This window comes from Falco rusticolus, chromosome 9 (genome assembly GCF_015220075.1).
Source record: "Falco rusticolus isolate bFalRus1 chromosome 9, bFalRus1.pri, whole genome shotgun sequence".
In the NCBI taxonomy this organism is placed as follows: Eukaryota; Metazoa; Chordata; class Aves; order Falconiformes; family Falconidae; genus Falco; species Falco rusticolus.
The window spans coordinates 25,699,109-25,716,779 of record NC_051195.1 but is presented as its reverse complement, the minus strand read 5'-3'; the positions used below and the strand labels follow the sequence as shown (position 1 = coordinate 25,716,779).

Below are 17,671 nucleotides of genomic sequence, written 5' to 3'. Positions count from 1 at the left end.
TTTAGGAATGGCATTGTGCTCCTATTCTTGTGAAGTATCTCTTAATGTTGCACTGAATTAAACAGAAAAATTATGAAAGATCATAAAAGAATTTTAGCGACTGAAGGAAAACCAGTAGATAAGCATTGTTCTTCAGAACAAGTTATTATTGCAGGTGAATCATTAGACAGGATTATATAGCTGTGGGCTGGCAAAGAAACTAGTACAAGGAGACAGGTATTGAAGCCAGAAAGCTGCTGTACTAGAAAAAGAGCACAAAAGCAAAGTGGTAAGCATTTTTGTGTCTTTGAAATACATCGATTTTATGATTCTTTTAAAATACAAAACCGGGAAGAACTGAAAGAACCTCAGGTTAAGCACAACTCCTACTCAAATCGTAAGTGGTAACAATGATATGTCAAGATTCCTGGTAGAAATAGCTATAATACACATTTATATAATTCCAGTACAACGTTTCTAGCTCTATTCCATAGCAATACATCTGCTTCATAAAAGCCAAGTCAGACGGTGCTAATCTGATTCTGGAACAATCGTCTGTTAGATCAGGTCAGTGAATTCCGAGAAATGAACGTGGACTAATTAGAATGGAATTCTATTTGCCTATAAAGTACATGGAGACCAGAGACAAAGGAATTACATGTGTGTGTGCTTCAAAAGTGGCATAAGTGATGCTGGTGTCATGGTGCATTCAATTGATTATTGCGTTGGGCAGGAGGCTTCAAAACAGTTTTAATGCTTTTAGCTGTTAGGTTTTCTATTACTCTGTGACTTTGCTCACAGTGAGAATTCCTTTTGCTTTTTTTTCTTTATCTTTTAGCCATATAACAGAGGTAATAAAGAAAGATTTTGGACACAGGATCCCAAATTGGACCATGCTATTACTATTTTCTTTCTATTGTTGAAGTTGATGTAGCTGTTAAGTCTCAGTTTGCTTTCTGGATATTTCAAAAGGTGCAAGGACTAGACCCATCTCAAAGTTGCCAACATAGCTATGAACAATTCATCACATTTACAGCTTAAATATTACAGCCATGTTTAGCTTCCTCAGGAAAAAAACACAAAGAAAAGGAAATAAACTTTCCTACTGCTGAAAAAAAAAAAATAATTCATACCTGGTTAACCTGAAATGCTACCATGCCAGCACTGCTCTTTCTTTTTTTTTTCTTGGGGGAAAATTTGTTATCTTCTTCTACATCTATACATCTATAGAATTACTAATCAGTTCAGCCACAAATGGAGAGTTATCCATGTGAAGGTGATGAGAAAGATCTTCCTGAAAAGTTCTGCTAGGAGATAAGTAGATGGCTCTGTGAACTCACTCCACAGTAGTGCAGATAAAGCAAACTACTTTTCACAATTGTCTAAATTAGAGAATGAAATAGATACATTTACAAGAAAAGAAACCGTATCAAACCTTTCATGTTTTAAAATATAGTAACATCTAGTGGGGCACAGTAGCAGTCCAGTTTCCAGTTTGATAATCACTGTGTAAGTGGTAACATGTGACAACTATCACAACAAGCGAACAGCTAAGACAAACTACAGAGTCACAGAGAGATAAAATGAGGTGCCAGAAACAGACACCAGGATCTGTGGATGCCTATTCCCTCTGCCATATACCATTCTACTTTCTATATACGTTACATCTTAACACTTGCTATAATCTTTAATATATTGAGGACACTGTAATAAGAAATGCCTATGTGATCTACAGTTCGAGTGACAATAGAGACTTTTTTTAGTGCTGTAGGATAAAACCTATTCTGTGTGGTCGTTGTAACGCATCAATATCAAAAAAGCCAGAATGGTAAAACCCACAAACTGAATGATCTCAGAAGCAGGCCTATGCATTTATGATTTTACATTAAATTGTCTGTAACAATTGCCTGTCATTAAATGGTAACAATATAGAGGTACTGGGAAAGAATGCTGGATCACAGGGAGCCAGATTTTTCATAAGCAAAGGAAAAGAAAGAATTTACTTATTCACCTTTTCCATTGTTGGCCTTCACTGGGTGAATGTGGCAAATGACAATTAAGTATGGTGGCTGATAACAGCACCCCACAAAGGAAGGAGCTCTTTACCCCCCACCTACAGAGCTCCAGAAAGAAGATGGCAAGGGATAATTCTTCCTCCCTAGAGCTGGGCACCCTCTGTGCACCTCACACCTGAATGGGACTGCAGCACAGACGCCAGTTTCTAATCCTCCAGCAGGGAAGAGGAGGCACCGAAGAAATCATAATAAACCAACCCAGAATGGGGATGTGTTCATGTGTTTACACGTATTTGTTTTAAAAAAATCTATTGTGTCTTGGACACTCTCTAGACAACAGTAGTGATCTACATTATTTTAGAGTTGCAAGTAAGTTTTCAAGGGTAATGTATTTCATATGTAGAGATAAAAAGATAACATTCCTTCATTTATGCCTGCTGATTTCTTTTCACTATCATACCACATTTAGCAAAATGGATAAGGCAGAAAGGATGCTGGTGTATTTTTATGTTAATTGATGTATTTTAATTTCAAATAGCAATTTTGAAGCTCAGATAGCTTCCCCAAAAAGTGGTGCCAGCGTAAAACTAATGAATTTTAATTCTTTTCAGTATACTTCTGCTTTCATGAATTCTTTTTGTTGTATTCTGATGTATGAGAATGCATCAGTGCGCATTCAGAGCATGCAGCCCACAGATCTGATTTTTACAGAAATCCAGTTTAACTTTTTTAGCTACATAATAAAGCTCACTTCATAAGTATGTTATTTTTAATGACCAATTGAGTAATACCTAGAAAAATACACACTTCAGGAAGGTAGACCAACTTCTCAAAGACTTTTTTAAAACAACACGTTGTAAGTGACAAGTAAGCTTTCTGCACAAAGGGTGTGCTTAATTTTTGTAGCGCTATCATGCTACTCAGAAACATTTTAAGGATGTGCCACTCTTGTCCCAGAACAGCTGCAGCTAATAACTTACCCTTGCTGCAGTTACGTTACTTAAAGCAGTATGATGTATCCCTTAGGTAGTTAACTCCAGAAATTCACTGCATTAACCCTGCTCTTCTACATCTTGGAGTGCCTTGGAAAACTCTCAGCTCCTTGGGATTTTGCCCGTGATGCCGCAAAACAAAAATCTCTGTGGACCCTACAGTGTGCCCACAGCTGCTGGAGCTGGTCTGGTGATTATATTCTAATGCCGATGGTGAGGAGCACAAGAAATGGCAGTTTTTTTAATACACGGTCCATATATTGCACTGGTCTAACCCCAGCCCAAGAGGATTTTAATAACTGTTCTTAGCTCACAGCCCCACTACACACAGCTTCACTGGCAAAATACTGGCCTGCTGTATTTACTTGTATACACTATCAAGAATAGGGCACAATAAGCCAGTTCTGTCCTTTGTGTAACACTTCCCACAGCATTAATATAAAATTAATGATGTTGTTGAAAGGGTTTGCTGTTACCCATCAGAACTGATCCTGAAATGATGCTTCTTTTTACTCCAGAACTGTGGCATACCTGGGTGCTTGTATAAAGCAGCAGCACTGGCCATAATTTACTGCATTGCAGTAAAATCAACAATGCAGCATTCCGCAGAGCCAGGCAAATACTCATATTTGATTTGCTAGGTGAATAGAGAGAGAAAAAATGCTCTGGGGAAAAACAAAATTAATCACGTTACTGTATTTCTTGTTTGTAACCCTCCAAGACTTTCACTGTGTAAACGAAACACTAGTACCTCTTGAAACCAAATGTTGTTCTGAAACCTGATTTGAAACCATTTCTTTTACAAGTAACAAAGTGAATCACAATGTTTTTTCTTAAAATTCTTTCTTTTGAGGGAAGGAAAAAAGAACAATTTTAGAACTTAATGGTAACTCATAGGTAAGTTCCAGTTCAGCAGAAACCAAATTTCAAAGTAAAAATGTTAGGTGTAAAAAAAAAAAAACACAACAAAAAACCAAACAAACATCTAATTCCTTCTAAGGGAAAGTTCCTATAGCTGGAGAGAAAATTCAGAAATTTTCAGTAGTTGAGAGTAGACACAAACTTAGGATATTGCTATCCAGCTATATAAGGCCATAGTACTATTTATTTTAATTAGAAAAATATACATAGTTTAAGCTATCACAGCTTAGGAAATGTAGAAGTTGTAAACAGACCTCTCTGGGTTTCTCTATGAAAACTTGACATTTCATAAACGTTTTCTGTGTCTGTTTACAATTTACCACCCTAAATTTAGCTCCTAGTAAAACTATGGTTTTTTTCCCCAGGTGATCTTCTGACACTGTGACAGATTGTTATTTTGTTCAGTAAAAGTTTGAAAATTGAATAAATATGGTTTCTTTCTAATTAAAAGATGATAAAGAGAATTGTTCTAGTATTAAAATAATCTACTCCCAGCATAAGTTTACAGTTTGTTGTTCCCATCTGAAACATAACGGTAAGAAAGACAACTCATAATTTCTCAGTTTAACGGCAGTGTTGAATATGTAAGAAGAATGCAGATGAATGTATGCTTGTTTTAACTAAACCATGCACTCAATACGAAAAGTGGTACGCTTTGTGGAGTGAGCATTCATCTATACTCCAAGATTTCAAAAGTTAGGCAAATAAAAAGTAGGTTTCAGAATTTCCTTAAATGCCAAAAAAATTAGTTATCTGCACGAAGATGGTACGAATTCAGTAAAATCAAGTTTGTTATGGCCAAGAGGAGATTTCCTTCTAGAATAAAAGACCTTTTATACAGAATATCAGCACCATAAATTTTAACGTAAGACAGAGATGAATTTACCAGTTTGAAATACATAAAAATAGAAGAGTGAAAAATGAAAAATAGAAACCTTAGCCAAAGATGTTTTGGTTTAGGGTAGGCTGTGTGAAATAACATTTATCAGTTAGCCACTGCACTGTATAACAACTCTACATTATTGTTCTAGGTACCTGGGAATAACGAGACCTCTCACGTATCCTGTAAGGCAGAATGGGAAGTGTATGGCCAAAATGATCCTGAGTGTATGGCTCTTATCTGCCTCTATCACTATACCCCCACTCTTCGGCTGGGCCCAAAATGTAAATGATGAAAAGGTTTGTTTGATCAGTCAAGACTTCGGCTACACCATTTACTCCACAGCGGTTGCATTTTATATTCCAATGTCAGTGATGCTCTTCATGTACTATCAGATTTACAAAGCTGCCAAGAGGAGTGCTGCTAAACACAAGTTTGCTGGCTTTCCCCGGCTGGAAGAAATGGAAGCAATTTCTATGAACGGAGTTGTAAAACTGCACAAGGAATCTGAAGAATGTACTAATTTTTCACGACTCCTAAAGCATGACAAGAAAAACATTTCCATCTTTAAAAGAGAACAGAAAGCTGCCACTACACTTGGGATTATTGTTGGGGCTTTCACCATCTGCTGGCTGCCCTTCTTCCTCCTCTCAACCGCCAGGCCCTTCATCTGTGGTACAGCATGCAGCTGTATCCCGCTGTGGGTTGAGAGAACATTTCTATGGTTGGGTTACGCAAACTCTCTCATTAACCCTTTTATATATGCCTTCTTCAATCGGGACCTGAGGACAACTTATCGCAACCTCCTGCAATGCAGATACAGGAACATCAACCGGAAACTATCAGCTGCAGGGATGCACGAGGCTCTGAAGCTTGCAGAAAAGCCAGAATTTGTTCTGTAAGGTCACTCATCCTTTACTATGATAATTTATGTGTTTTTCACCTTAGCTTTTTCCTCACAGATTTGAAAGAAGAATGATAGGAAAAATCAGGCTTCTTGAGCACTGTTAATGCAGTCATCAAGAAACTGGAAGGTACCAAGGTTAATTCTTGTGCAGCCCACTAAGTCCTAGTGAGCCTGGATAAATAAGAACACCATCTAAAGAATCTGGGTGTAAGGGAAATACTAGAAAGGGGGAGGGTAAAAGGTCTTGCAGGATGTTTGAGTTGCTAGTGAGGAAATAGCAAAGTTGGCCTAAGCCATTTGTTTGGCCTCTGGCCCCAAACAAATGTTTGGGTTTGAATGGTGGATGCATCTTGTATCCTAGTGATTTTTTGCTGTAATAAAGACCTGAAAATGGTGAAAAGTTCAGTATAATTCACTGCTTTCCACTTTGTTACTATAAAAAAAAAAAAAGGCAAAAAAAAAAGCTGGATCAAAGAACTTCTATTGCTTAAAAATACTCTTTATTATAAAAAAAGCGTATGCCCATTAAGCATTAATTTACTGGATTGCCTGGAAATAAACTACTTTGTGAAATACAATGGCACTGGAAGAGTACATTACACTTCCAATGTGAATGTAAAAGTTTGAGTAAAGTCACATGGACCAACATCTGCTGCTGCATACAGTCATGCAGCACAATTAGCTGCAGTGCTGCTATGCCAATTACACCAGGTAAAGACCTTGTGCTATACTTCTACATTTCTAACATAACAAATATATCTGATTACAATTTATTTCAGAAGCTGTCTGGTCTTTATCCATCTTTTCTTTCTTTTCTGTTGATGTATGTCTAGTCCATGTTCCACTTCAGTAGTTAATTTATTGTCTATTTGAAAACTCTTCTAGCTTCTTGGGATTTCTTTTCTTTCTGAAGTCAGTAAGGAAAAAGTAAGTGTAAGACTTTATGAAATTCAGAGGTATCTGGTCTTTATGTTTAGAAATTGATTTTGGTCATCGCTTCTGCTTAAAATGGTTTAAAGCCTTGCCTTGTGTAAGAATCAAGATAATTTACTGTTTCTAATTCTAGTTGTTTCCCCTACCACTGCAGCTCACCCCAGGATTGATTCTACTTCTCGTGACTCTGGTAACAAAGCTCTTCCCTCAGTGGAACAGGGTCAAATATAACAATATTTGTATTAAAATTTAATATCAACAAATGCATTAATTATATTAATATATTAATACAAAATATATTAATATAAAATGCACTTATGTAATATATTAATATAATAACCTGAAATAATAATAAACTTAAAGCAAATCATAAGAAGATGCTTTTTTTGGACTGAGTTTGCACTGCACACCATGTTCCAGATGAAGCACAGGGTACGTTAGTGAATGAGGACTGTTTCAGAGCTCGGTCTGCTTTTTCAGATATTGGGATATCGATGAGGAGACACATTCATTATCAAATTGCCTCAGCAGCAAATCACAGTTTAGGCTAACTTCTGTCCCTGCTTTCTCAAGTTTGAAGCCAACATGACTTAAATGAATTCAGCGATGTTAATTTGGACTAAGCAGTGAGAAGTTTGTGCCAGATCCTTATTCAAAGCATACAGACATTGTTGCAAACACCTGAGCTTTGAAGTGGCAGATACACAAAAGCTGGATCGATGTGCTATGTGTGCCGAAACAAGCTTAAGTCATTTTAGATGGATTTATACACTAGGATACACACAGTAGGAAGTACATTTTGGCCTCATTTTTAGCGAAGGTTCATAGTTTTGTAATAGTAAGAGATAGGCTACATCTCAGCTTCAGAAACATTTTCTAAACAAGATTCAAATACATTTGGAACAGTCCAATTTCTTTTAAATATTCCAAAAGTATTCTGTGTAGAAGGACAAGAAGAGGTTTTGGCCCAGATTATCCACAAACTCTGTAGTACGGAGTAGAGCTCATGTTAATTCAAGCATATTTTCCATGTTTGACATGAAATTAATGTTTCTGGCTTTGTTACCTATCAGAGTGGCCTTTTCTGAGTTCCTAGCCTAAGTGAGGAGTTTTCACAGGCGTTCTGTATTTTTTTTTTCCCTATGTGAGGATATGTATTGGATTATACAAATAAACGTACCTGTGAAGATTCCAGGTGGGATTACAAAACTCTGAAGGATTTTGAGAATTCTGACAGAAGGTTCAGCCATTTTTATTCTGCAGGGAAGCCTGAGAAATTGTGTTTTCTTGAAATAAGATTTTTTTAAAATGAAATACTTGTCTTGTGAGTCAGAAATTGATATTTGCCCAACTGTCACTAAAGGCAATTGCTTTCCTCAGGGAAAGCATCCTGCAGTACTCCACCTCTCCTCTGCCATATGCTTCAGGTAATGAAAGCCCAGGAAAGAAAAACAGCTGTTATGGGCTGTGGTCAGTACTTGAAGTTTTGGAAGATAAACAGACACTTTTCATCTCTGGGTATGTTTGGAAAGAAAAGGAAATGAAAAAGGAAAAAGGAAAAGACAAAGTTTATGCATACAGCCAAAACAAAACACAGCTATGTGGCAAACAGAAGCTGTTAGATGGAGCTGTATTTGAGGGGAAAAGTGAAGAAATTGAGAAAGTTAGAAGAACGTCCCATGACCCAAGCACACAGGTAACATGGCACTGAGAAAAGGAGGAAGCTCTCAGAGAGAACTTTAACTGAAAGAGGCTTAGGTAAGAAGCACAAGGCAATAATTGCTTGGGTTCCAGAACAGGACATACTACATTTTAAAAAGATAAATAAATACAACTGTATCAAAATACCTAACTGCAGCAGTAGTGTTTTTTTAACTGAGTAATTCACTACTCATCTGACAAAGGGGTAACATATAAATGGGTGAATGAGAACTCTACATCATCCTGTGTGCAGCCTGGCACGTGCTAGTACCAAACCCTAGATGAGATCTCACTCTTGGTCTGTGTGTCCTTTCACATGTTTCTAGGAGAAAGCAAGAGGGGTGAAAAAAATGGTGATAAAAACCTCCCAGAACAAGCCAGAGTACAGGGAAGCCAGCATAACACTAAACCAAACGAAGACAGTTAAGATATCGGAAGCAAGACCTGGAAGCAGTTCTAAGTTTCAGACTTGCGATTGGATAGGTACTTTTGGAAAAAGTTCTGCCTTTTGGCAACAAGGGTACATATGCAAGATTTTGAGGATGAAGATGCAAACCTTTCTGAAATACATTTGTACAATCCCAGTGAAAACACTTGCTGCCTCATTGCTTAAAGGGGAGCTAGGCTCTGCAGGTCAGCACTGCTCTGGGTTTAATCAAAGTATTTTGGCTTTTTAAATTTTTTTAAATAACAACATGAATGGAATCTTGATTTTATGTAAGATCCGTTGAGATGTCAAAGCAATGAAATCTAAGCCAATATTTCTTTTTAAGAAACAGTGCATGTTGTCTAAATCCACAAACAGTAGCCACAGCAGGAAAGGCTGGAGTTGGTCCTTAGGTGCACAGGGCAGCATAGACTGGAAAACAAGAAAGCGTGGAAAAAGCAATCCTAGAGAACAGGATTGCCCATTAACTGTAGTGCAGAACTGGCTGCATAAGCCCAGCTTAATTTTTTGTCTGAGAAAACTGAATGCAGCATTTGCTGTTAGCTACAGTAGCCACATGCAGTACTTCCAATTAGAAAAGCTTAGTCATATTGCTGTACATCCTAGACTGTATTTCTACCAGCCAGTCATTCCAAAATTGCTTTCTAGCTGCTATGTGATTCCTGGCTGGTGATGGTGACAAAAAGGGGACCAAATTTTGCTTCCATTTACTAGACTGACAAGATTTTTAAAACAGTTGTGCCTAGTTTATGCACACATTGCACTCATGTTTGCTTTCCAGGATCTCATGAGGCTGTTTAGACTTTTTGTTTCCTCTATAGCTCTTACTTGGGAACTCACCTCTCCTTATTCAGGGAGAAAGGAGTCACCACAAAGCATTTTTTACGTTGGGGCTTTTTTTTTTTTTTTTTTTTTTTTTTTTGCTTTTCTGCTTGGCATTTCTAGGGAAACGTAGCTAACTATACTGGTTCATGGGATGATCACTCAGCTGTACCACACCCTAAACACTGGGAAAAACAAAGTTATACTGGGAAATGCTCAGGCAGCAATTTCAGAGGGATTACCCTATTTTGTGCTAGGAGCTGAGGAAATCAGGCAGCAGTTGTGCAGCTGCCAACAGCATCTAGACTACCTCTTCATCCAGCACAAGCAGCCACTCAGAGAGTCTTCAGCTGCAGCCTGAGATCTTCAGTTGCTGCCAAGAGTTATCTAGAAATCAACATAGGGGGATGCCAGTCAGACCTTCTTCACTTTATGTGTCTCTTTGTTCCCCTCTAAAGTGTATGTAAAGCTCCTTGAGAGCAGCCGCTGAGTGAGGCAGTTTGCTAAAAGGAGTTTTAGCCACCGCTGTGCCAGAGAGCCTTCTCTGAACCCACCTTTCAGTATCACAAACACATTTTACTGAAGATAAACATCACCTGTGGCCAAACTAAAAGCCAAAGAGCAAAGCTTTGAAACAGACACATGCAAAAAACCCCTCTAACACAGCTCATTAAGTGGTATTAGTATTATCCTATCTGTGATTTATCCATAAAGGTAACACTAGCTATCAACAGATCCCAGGTGAGGCAGTCCTGGATGAGCCTCCTTTAGCTGAAATAGTCTTTCCATAGCATGGCTCATGCCAGTAATATAGCAGCCAGTGTAAGGGTTGTGCTTTATCAGGAAGTCCCTTGCATCCTTTTAGTCTCATCCTGCTCAGATGCCCCATGTTTATGTCATTTTTCCTCAGTAAACAGGGCACAAAACAGCTTACAGTAAGGGCTCTAGATGCGTAGACTTAGGCTGAACAATTCTCAGTGTAAGCAATGCCCTTGGAGGGGAATTTGAGATAATGGTTTTGTGAAGAGTTTAGTTTGGCTCGTTTCACAGCCTTCCCTGCCCACCTTGCAGCCTCCCACCTCTGTTTCTTTCTATCGAGTTAATTACTGAGTCAGATCTGTAACTGTTGCTCGGAGGGTCTCAAGTGTCATACGTATAAATATGTCGTCGTATAAATACGACTGTATTTCTTCATTGCCATTCTTGCTGATAACTGCCTCTGTAAACATAATGCTAGCCTACTGGAAACCAGTCTCTGATTTCACAGTAGCAATTAATCTGCAGGAGAACCAGGCAGTAACAACATATAGCATTCCCCACGGTATTTTTTCCACCTCATTCAAATAAAACTCAAGTGGGTTTTTTGCAGTATCAAGATATAGTGAAAACTGTACTCCACTTGCTCACTCAGTAATGCTTTTTTGAGGGAAACCGCCTGTGGTAGAAACCTTGTTCCCAACATTTTCTCCCACCTCCTGCAGTCTACCAGCCTGTAAGTTTAGTGCTCAAGTACAGTATTGACGCTTACCACATTCCTCTGTTTAGCAAGAGACTTACTAGGTAGTAATAGAAACAGCCGAGTAATAAAATGTGGATTTATGATAATATCTCATTTTTATATGTCCATTGCTTCACATTTCAGTTTCGTTAAAAGAAAAGCAATGTCTTTCATGCTCTGTTCAGATGATTAACTAGCTAGCACCACCTGCAGAAAGGTATGTCAAATGTGGGAAATAAATCTACTACAATGAGAAATAAAGAAGGGAATTATTTATCAAATTAATACTATAAACAATGCAGACAGAATCCATTCACTCCCTCCCCCCTGCTTTATGGCAGGAAAATGGATTCCTAGGCAGCCCCTGCTCCAGACACTGGAGTCAGCACAGCATCATTAGAAGGATATTATTGAGGTAAGTTTAGAGGTCACTGACCAAGATGCTGTAGGTAAAGAACTGGAAGGTGTTTTGAAGCAATGTCATTTGTTCTGTTGCTTTCACCTAGTTATCAATTTAGCTTTCCATATTATTTTTCTTATCTTTCAGGAAAAACTATTCAAAGTATAGTAGTCTCAGAAAATGTGCAAGATCCATGTATCATCAAATCCTGTTAGCAGTTTGCTTAGGAATCCATTCTCATCTTTTAAAGCATTGTTTCTCAGGAAGAACCAGGGAGAGGGAAGGGAGAAAATTCAGAGATGTGGGGAATGGTCTTAATGTACAAATTATTAAGACTCTTGCCCCTTATTTCAAAGGGTGAGGAGGTAGGAAAGGCGAGGACTGGATTATTTTTATTTTAAGAGAAGGGCTCAAGTAAATAAATTTGAAAAAAGCCAAAGAAACAGTGCATTAGAAGAGCAATCTTTGCAACATGCAAGAAATACAAACTTTGCAACATGCAAGAAATACAAACATATTATCCCTCTCCACAGATTTTAATTCTTTTAAGTAGTTATTGCTGCTAAAGAGTGGGTTCAGCATGAGTTTGAAGTGAATCAATACCGTTTTCTATAGCCGCTTTCTAAATGTTTTGCCAAATAGGCCTGTTGTTGTTCCCCACCCTCGCTATTCTGGTCCCCCTCTCAGCTGCCCTGCTGCATTGCCAACCCCCTTCCTGTGCAGTGGTATTTCCAATAGGGCAGAAGAGCTCGTATTTACTGAAAACTGAAAGATGCTTATAATCCCCAGATTATTTTTTCTCTGCTGCAAGCAAATAAAACCCCACTGAGATATTCTTTTCTTAAAGATATATTAATATATCGTTACTGTACAGGGTAATATTTTTGATGATTTGTAACTTCATGACTTTCTTGATTGAAATTATTATTTCTGTCATTTGTGATCTTTCACATAGAACTAGTCAAGTTACTTCAGCAAAAAAAAGCATACAGATGTATCAAAGTTTCCAGAAGAGACCAATGCACTTTTATAAACCAACATACCAGACTGAATAAATATTTTGCTTTTAGTTTTCTATCTACTTAATCAAAAACAATATTTCATTAAGTCAGTAGTTGTGTGGTCCTGCTAGTTCCAGAAAATTGTGTTTACAGTATACTTATTTTTACTTTCTGCTGGAGAAGACAAAGAAAGCCACTGTAGTACACTTAGTTCAGCGCTTCTGGATAATCTATGTTTTAAAGCATGGAAAAATATAGCAGAACTCATCTGGACAAACTCAGTGATGTCTCAGAAAACTCTACATCTTTAGCTAATCTAACCAGGGTTTTGTCAGGTCTGTGATAAAACAGCAGAGATTCTTCAGTCAAATCAACCATTGTGAAGATGGTTGCAAGGAAAAGATAAAATAGGCAAATTAAATGAACATTTAATTCCAAACAATAGTTGCGAAAGCAATACAACCCCACCCAATAAGTAAAAACGATGATATTTTTGTAATCTCAACGCTTAAACAGCACAATGACGAAACATTACAGCTGTGTCATAGAAATCCAGAAATTAATACCTCAATAGTATGTGTTTCCAAACAGAGTAAGAGCTACTTAACAACAACTTTAGAGACTGTTTTCCTTGCATATTTAATTAATAGAGACTTTGACGAAGGAATGCTCTAGCACGTTGCTGTGGTTTTGCAGTCCAGTAAAATAATTTTACCCTAGCATATGTTTGATGTAAGGAGGATGCACGTCTTCCGTATACTGATGTACTATCAAGGACCTACTAAAGGTACTTATTGCCTCTCCAAGCTAAGGACATTAAAGAACCCCAGTATTTATCCTGAGAAAGAAGAAATAACAGAAATATTTAAAAAGTAAAATGGGAACTAAACAAGCAGACAGAACTTGAAACCTTTTGGATACTTCATTGTGAATGTGCAGAGAGCCTTTCTATTCCTTACAGAATACTTAGAGTTTTTCTTAGCTTGTATACAGCAGATACTTTTGTGAAACTCATAAATTATATTTCTCTCTTCAAACAAAGCAGTAAATACAGCAAGACAAAATCATGCTAAGGACCTTTAACTTGCAATTACCGAAAAAAAATATTAAATAAATAATCAAATGTTCAACTGGCCAGATAAAGTTAATGCTGCAAAACAACTACTTTTTTTTTTAAGATTAGTCTTCTCTGTCCAAAATAATCCTGTCAGCCCAGAAAACAGGAAAGATCATGAGCATCAAAATGGCTTGTAATTACAAAGATTTATAAAAGCAAACGTTTAGCCATGATAATGAAATTACTCATTGTCTTTTGTCCATATATTTTCTGGCTGTTCCTCCAATGAATGCAATACATGAACAGAACATAACATTTCCTAAGGCAAATTATATAAGGTCCAGAACTTTATTCTGGCTTTAAAAACTGCCTAGAATTAAAATACATAATTTTAAAAAATCCTTGCTTTCCTTTATATCTAGTTTTGAACGTGGATATAATTACCTGGTCAGTTCTCAGAAATTCCTACCTACTTGTCTTTCTTTAATTTAGATCTATTTTGGCCAAGATGTGTTTTCATGTAATAAAATTTTGAAATGAGGGAGAATGCTAGTTTTTCTGTACAAATACTTGCTCCTGATCCATTTACTGTTGTGAATAATTCAGTAATTTCAACAGGGAGGTTATAATGAGACAAAGGAGTGCCTCACAGCATGCTGTAGCCAGGCAGAGATGGAGCTGGGGTGCCCTGGAAAGCTGCTTTGTAATCTCACAGATGTTTCTGTTACAACATTTCAGCCTGGTTACTGTAGAGGGTTGGTTCTTCCCTTCACCAAACTGGAAGAGAGGCAGGAATTTGCCCTAACTGTAATTAGAGCGATGGTGCTATAAGTAGGATAAAATACAATGTCATTCCAGCTAGTTAAGATGTATATGTTTCATGCAAAGATTTTGCAGCAATTCCTTGCCTATAGATGGTTTTATGAAATTGGGGGAGAAGCCTTTGTTATGGCTCTGGCCTCTTACTCCCTCTCTTGCACACATGAGATCTCCATGGGCAGTGACACATGTAGGCTTGTGCTGCCACCAGAGGCTGGAAGGCTGGGCCAGATGTGGGGGGATCAGTAAAACCAGCTGCATTTTCTGAAGTCATTTTGGGCTTCTGCCACTGAATTGTGTAAAATGGCCTGGGAAAATTCCTTAGTTCTTGCAGCCACGCAAAATGCAATGAGTACAAAGGACTCGAAAACCACCAGAACCCTCCGCTTTCCCCTAGTTTCCTCCTTTGTACAAGACCTCTAAGAATTATCTTATTAGCCATGATCTAATTGCCTCTTAAGAAATGTTTCCATTTATTTCAGTGGTATCTGGATCAGGACTTATAGTTGCTCCAGGACATTTCTCATCTAATTCATCCACTTTTTTAAAAACAGGAGAAGTTCTGATTTCTCCAGGGAAAAAGAGTCATGACCAAATGTGCATCAAAGCAGCCAGTAAAGGTCAAGCCAGAACTGGAGAAAGGAAAATGAAGAATTGGCTTCTGAAGAACCAGATAGATTGGTGAAATGTACTTCATCTTCTTTTGATGGGAACATGCTAAAAATACTCAATGAGCTCAATATATTACGTTAAATACATTTCCACCGGAAGTAGTCACATCTTGTTTGTTATGAAGAAATGTGCTGATACATACAAATGAAAATAGTTTTCTGCCTGAGAAAGCCAAATCATTTCAGCAATAAACTTGGCATATGGGGAGGAGAAAAATAGGCAACTAAAACTCAAAGGTGAAGCACTGTACAGATTTCCATCACATTAAATAATGTAGAAGAGCATTCATTTATGTTTATCATGCTTGTGGATTGTAATATTGGTATTAATATTCAGGGATCATCAGTGATACCAAATGTATTTTGTTGTACTACAAAAAGAAGTTTTCGAGCCAATGGTGGCTCGGGGATGCTTTCAGGGCTCGTGTTAAAGAGATGCTATGCACCTGCAATGGGATTGAGAAAGGCAACAATAAAAGACTGATTTTTGTAAAAGCATCCTGTTGTACTAAGTAAATGTCTGTTTACTTGTTAACATACACATGCTTTGTTCTCCATAACCTTTTAAAAAAGCTGCCATCGAGTTACTGTCTGACAAAAGTTAAGAGACAGAATTAGAGCGCACACCTGTTACAACACAGTTAATTTACAGATACGATTGCTTTGCTTTAATGTTTTAATTTTCTTGACCTGCCAATTTATAAAAAACAATTCTATCTCATTTTAACTCAAACAACTATAAAAGGCTGGAGAATTTCCATAGCACTTTGCTTTTTGTCCTACTGCCTAGCCAGACTAGACTGAGAAATACATGTTAATTTTTAAAATGTGTTTAAGAACTGTTATTTATGCCAATGTCTCGTTATAACTAAAATAAACCCCTTTGACTTGACAAAACTTAAATAGGCAAGTGTTAATGACCATTTGTCCCGGGGAAAATTGATTCAAGAGATCATGCCTTTGAACACTTTTGGGTTTTTTGAGCTTATTATATTCATTTCTTCTCAGTTTCTAAACTATACATGGTTAAAAAATCCACAATGCAGCAGGGTATAGCATTCGTAAATGCTATCTTCTTTAAATCTTTACATCTTGATGAGCACTTGCCTTATTTCCATAGCCATATGATTTGTGCTAACTTGGTCTCCTACTTGCAGTTTAACCAAAATGCTGCTGGTAAATCGTCCACTGACTACACACACCATTACAGCTTTGATTTCCTGTGTTTAAATTAACATACAAGTTCACAATAGTTATCTAAATAAGAAGCCAGGCATCGACCAACACAAGACAACTCATTACTTATCAGCGAGAGATGACTACAGAATGCAAATCAATCCATGCTAAGTCTATGTAAAACCTAGGACGGAAAGCCTAGCCCATTTTCTGCTCACTGTCTGACACCCTAAGCTGACGTCTGCAGTTAGGCAAGAGAGCACCAGGGTAGCGTATTTTCATTGTATGAGGTCAGCAAGACTCTTTTCAGTATTTCACTGATAAAAATAATCACTGTGAACTCTGCATTTGAAACAAAATGAGTCTTATAATTTGCTTTATTTCCCAAAGGCAATGAGACAGCAACGCTTTTCACTGGGTTAGCTTTAAGTATTTAAGAGGAAATGGGACAATTATTGTCAATGGGCAATGGACCAGTTCTGGTTGGATTACACGAGAATATATTCAGGGAAACTCATCTGAAGTTAAAATTACACTGGCAAATAATACTATAACTGGATCTAATGAGAAAGAGAGATGATAGAGTCATAAATGGACAAAAAACCCCAAAACATTAAAAAGAAAAAAAAGTCTGTTTCTTCTTTTAAAAAACCCAAACCTTAAAATAAAGGGCAGTAGTCATACTCTGAAACTAATTTTTAAGCTTTATGGTCTCATTTGCGTGTCCATTATACAAAGGCAATGAAACAATTTTACTTAGATGAATTAGAGTTTCACTTCCCTTGTTCATGACATTGTGTCAAAAACTTCACAAGTGAAATGGAAAAACTATACATCATATGAATAATTAAAGTGGTTTTTTTAAAAAAAAAAACAACCAAAAAAATGCTACAGATGATACCTTTCTGTGAAAATTCATGGGATTTTTTAATACTGCTGTTGTAAGCTTAAGTGAAAATTTATGTTTTAGCAGAAATATAACCAAGGACAAGAGTCAAAAAGTGCTTTTACCTGTTAGGGATCTACAGTTCTAGATAGATATATTTATACATATATATATATAAAACACACATCCAGTCCCTCATATTTTAGAATGGTACTGCTTCATGAAAAGAAGGCAACAAATGTTATTACCTAATAAACATTTGTTTCTTTTAATATCTATTAGATTCCCAGAATCTTGCAGAAATTATGAGAATATTTTGGAATAAGTTGCAGCATCATGGGTCTATAAAGTTGCAGTTGTGCCTGATTTTTTCCTGAAGAGTTTTTCATCCAGGAGTTTTTGGACTTGTAAACAACACAAAGAACATTGGGAACTACAGAATACCGATACTTCATCATACAAGATGAAGCCCTTTTTTTTTCTTACTGTAACCGTCAGGTCTGTCACCTCTCTCAAAGCAATGCACAAACCCACACAATAACTAGAAGAATAACTCAAGGCTAAG

The 17,671-nt window shown here is 37.2% G+C and overlaps 1 protein-coding gene across 2 annotated transcripts in view; it reads left to right on the top strand.

The window, feature by feature from the left end:
• HTR7 (5-hydroxytryptamine receptor 7) overlaps positions 1–17,076 on the top strand; it is a 37,669-nt gene extending 20,593 nt beyond the window's left edge. The window contains exons 2-3 of one of the 2 annotated variants that reach the window (XM_037401333.1): positions 4,939–5,685; positions 14,928–17,076. In XM_037401333.1, coding sequence (XP_037257230.1) covers positions 4,939–5,685; positions 14,928–14,964 — 784 coding nt within the window. In that variant the 3' untranslated portion in view covers positions 14,965–17,076. Of the gene's footprint in view, positions 1–4,938; positions 6,131–14,927 lie in introns of those variants that run through there. The other variant, XM_037401334.1, reaches the window with a different exon arrangement.
• Positions 17,077–17,671: the final 595 nt, after the last annotated feature.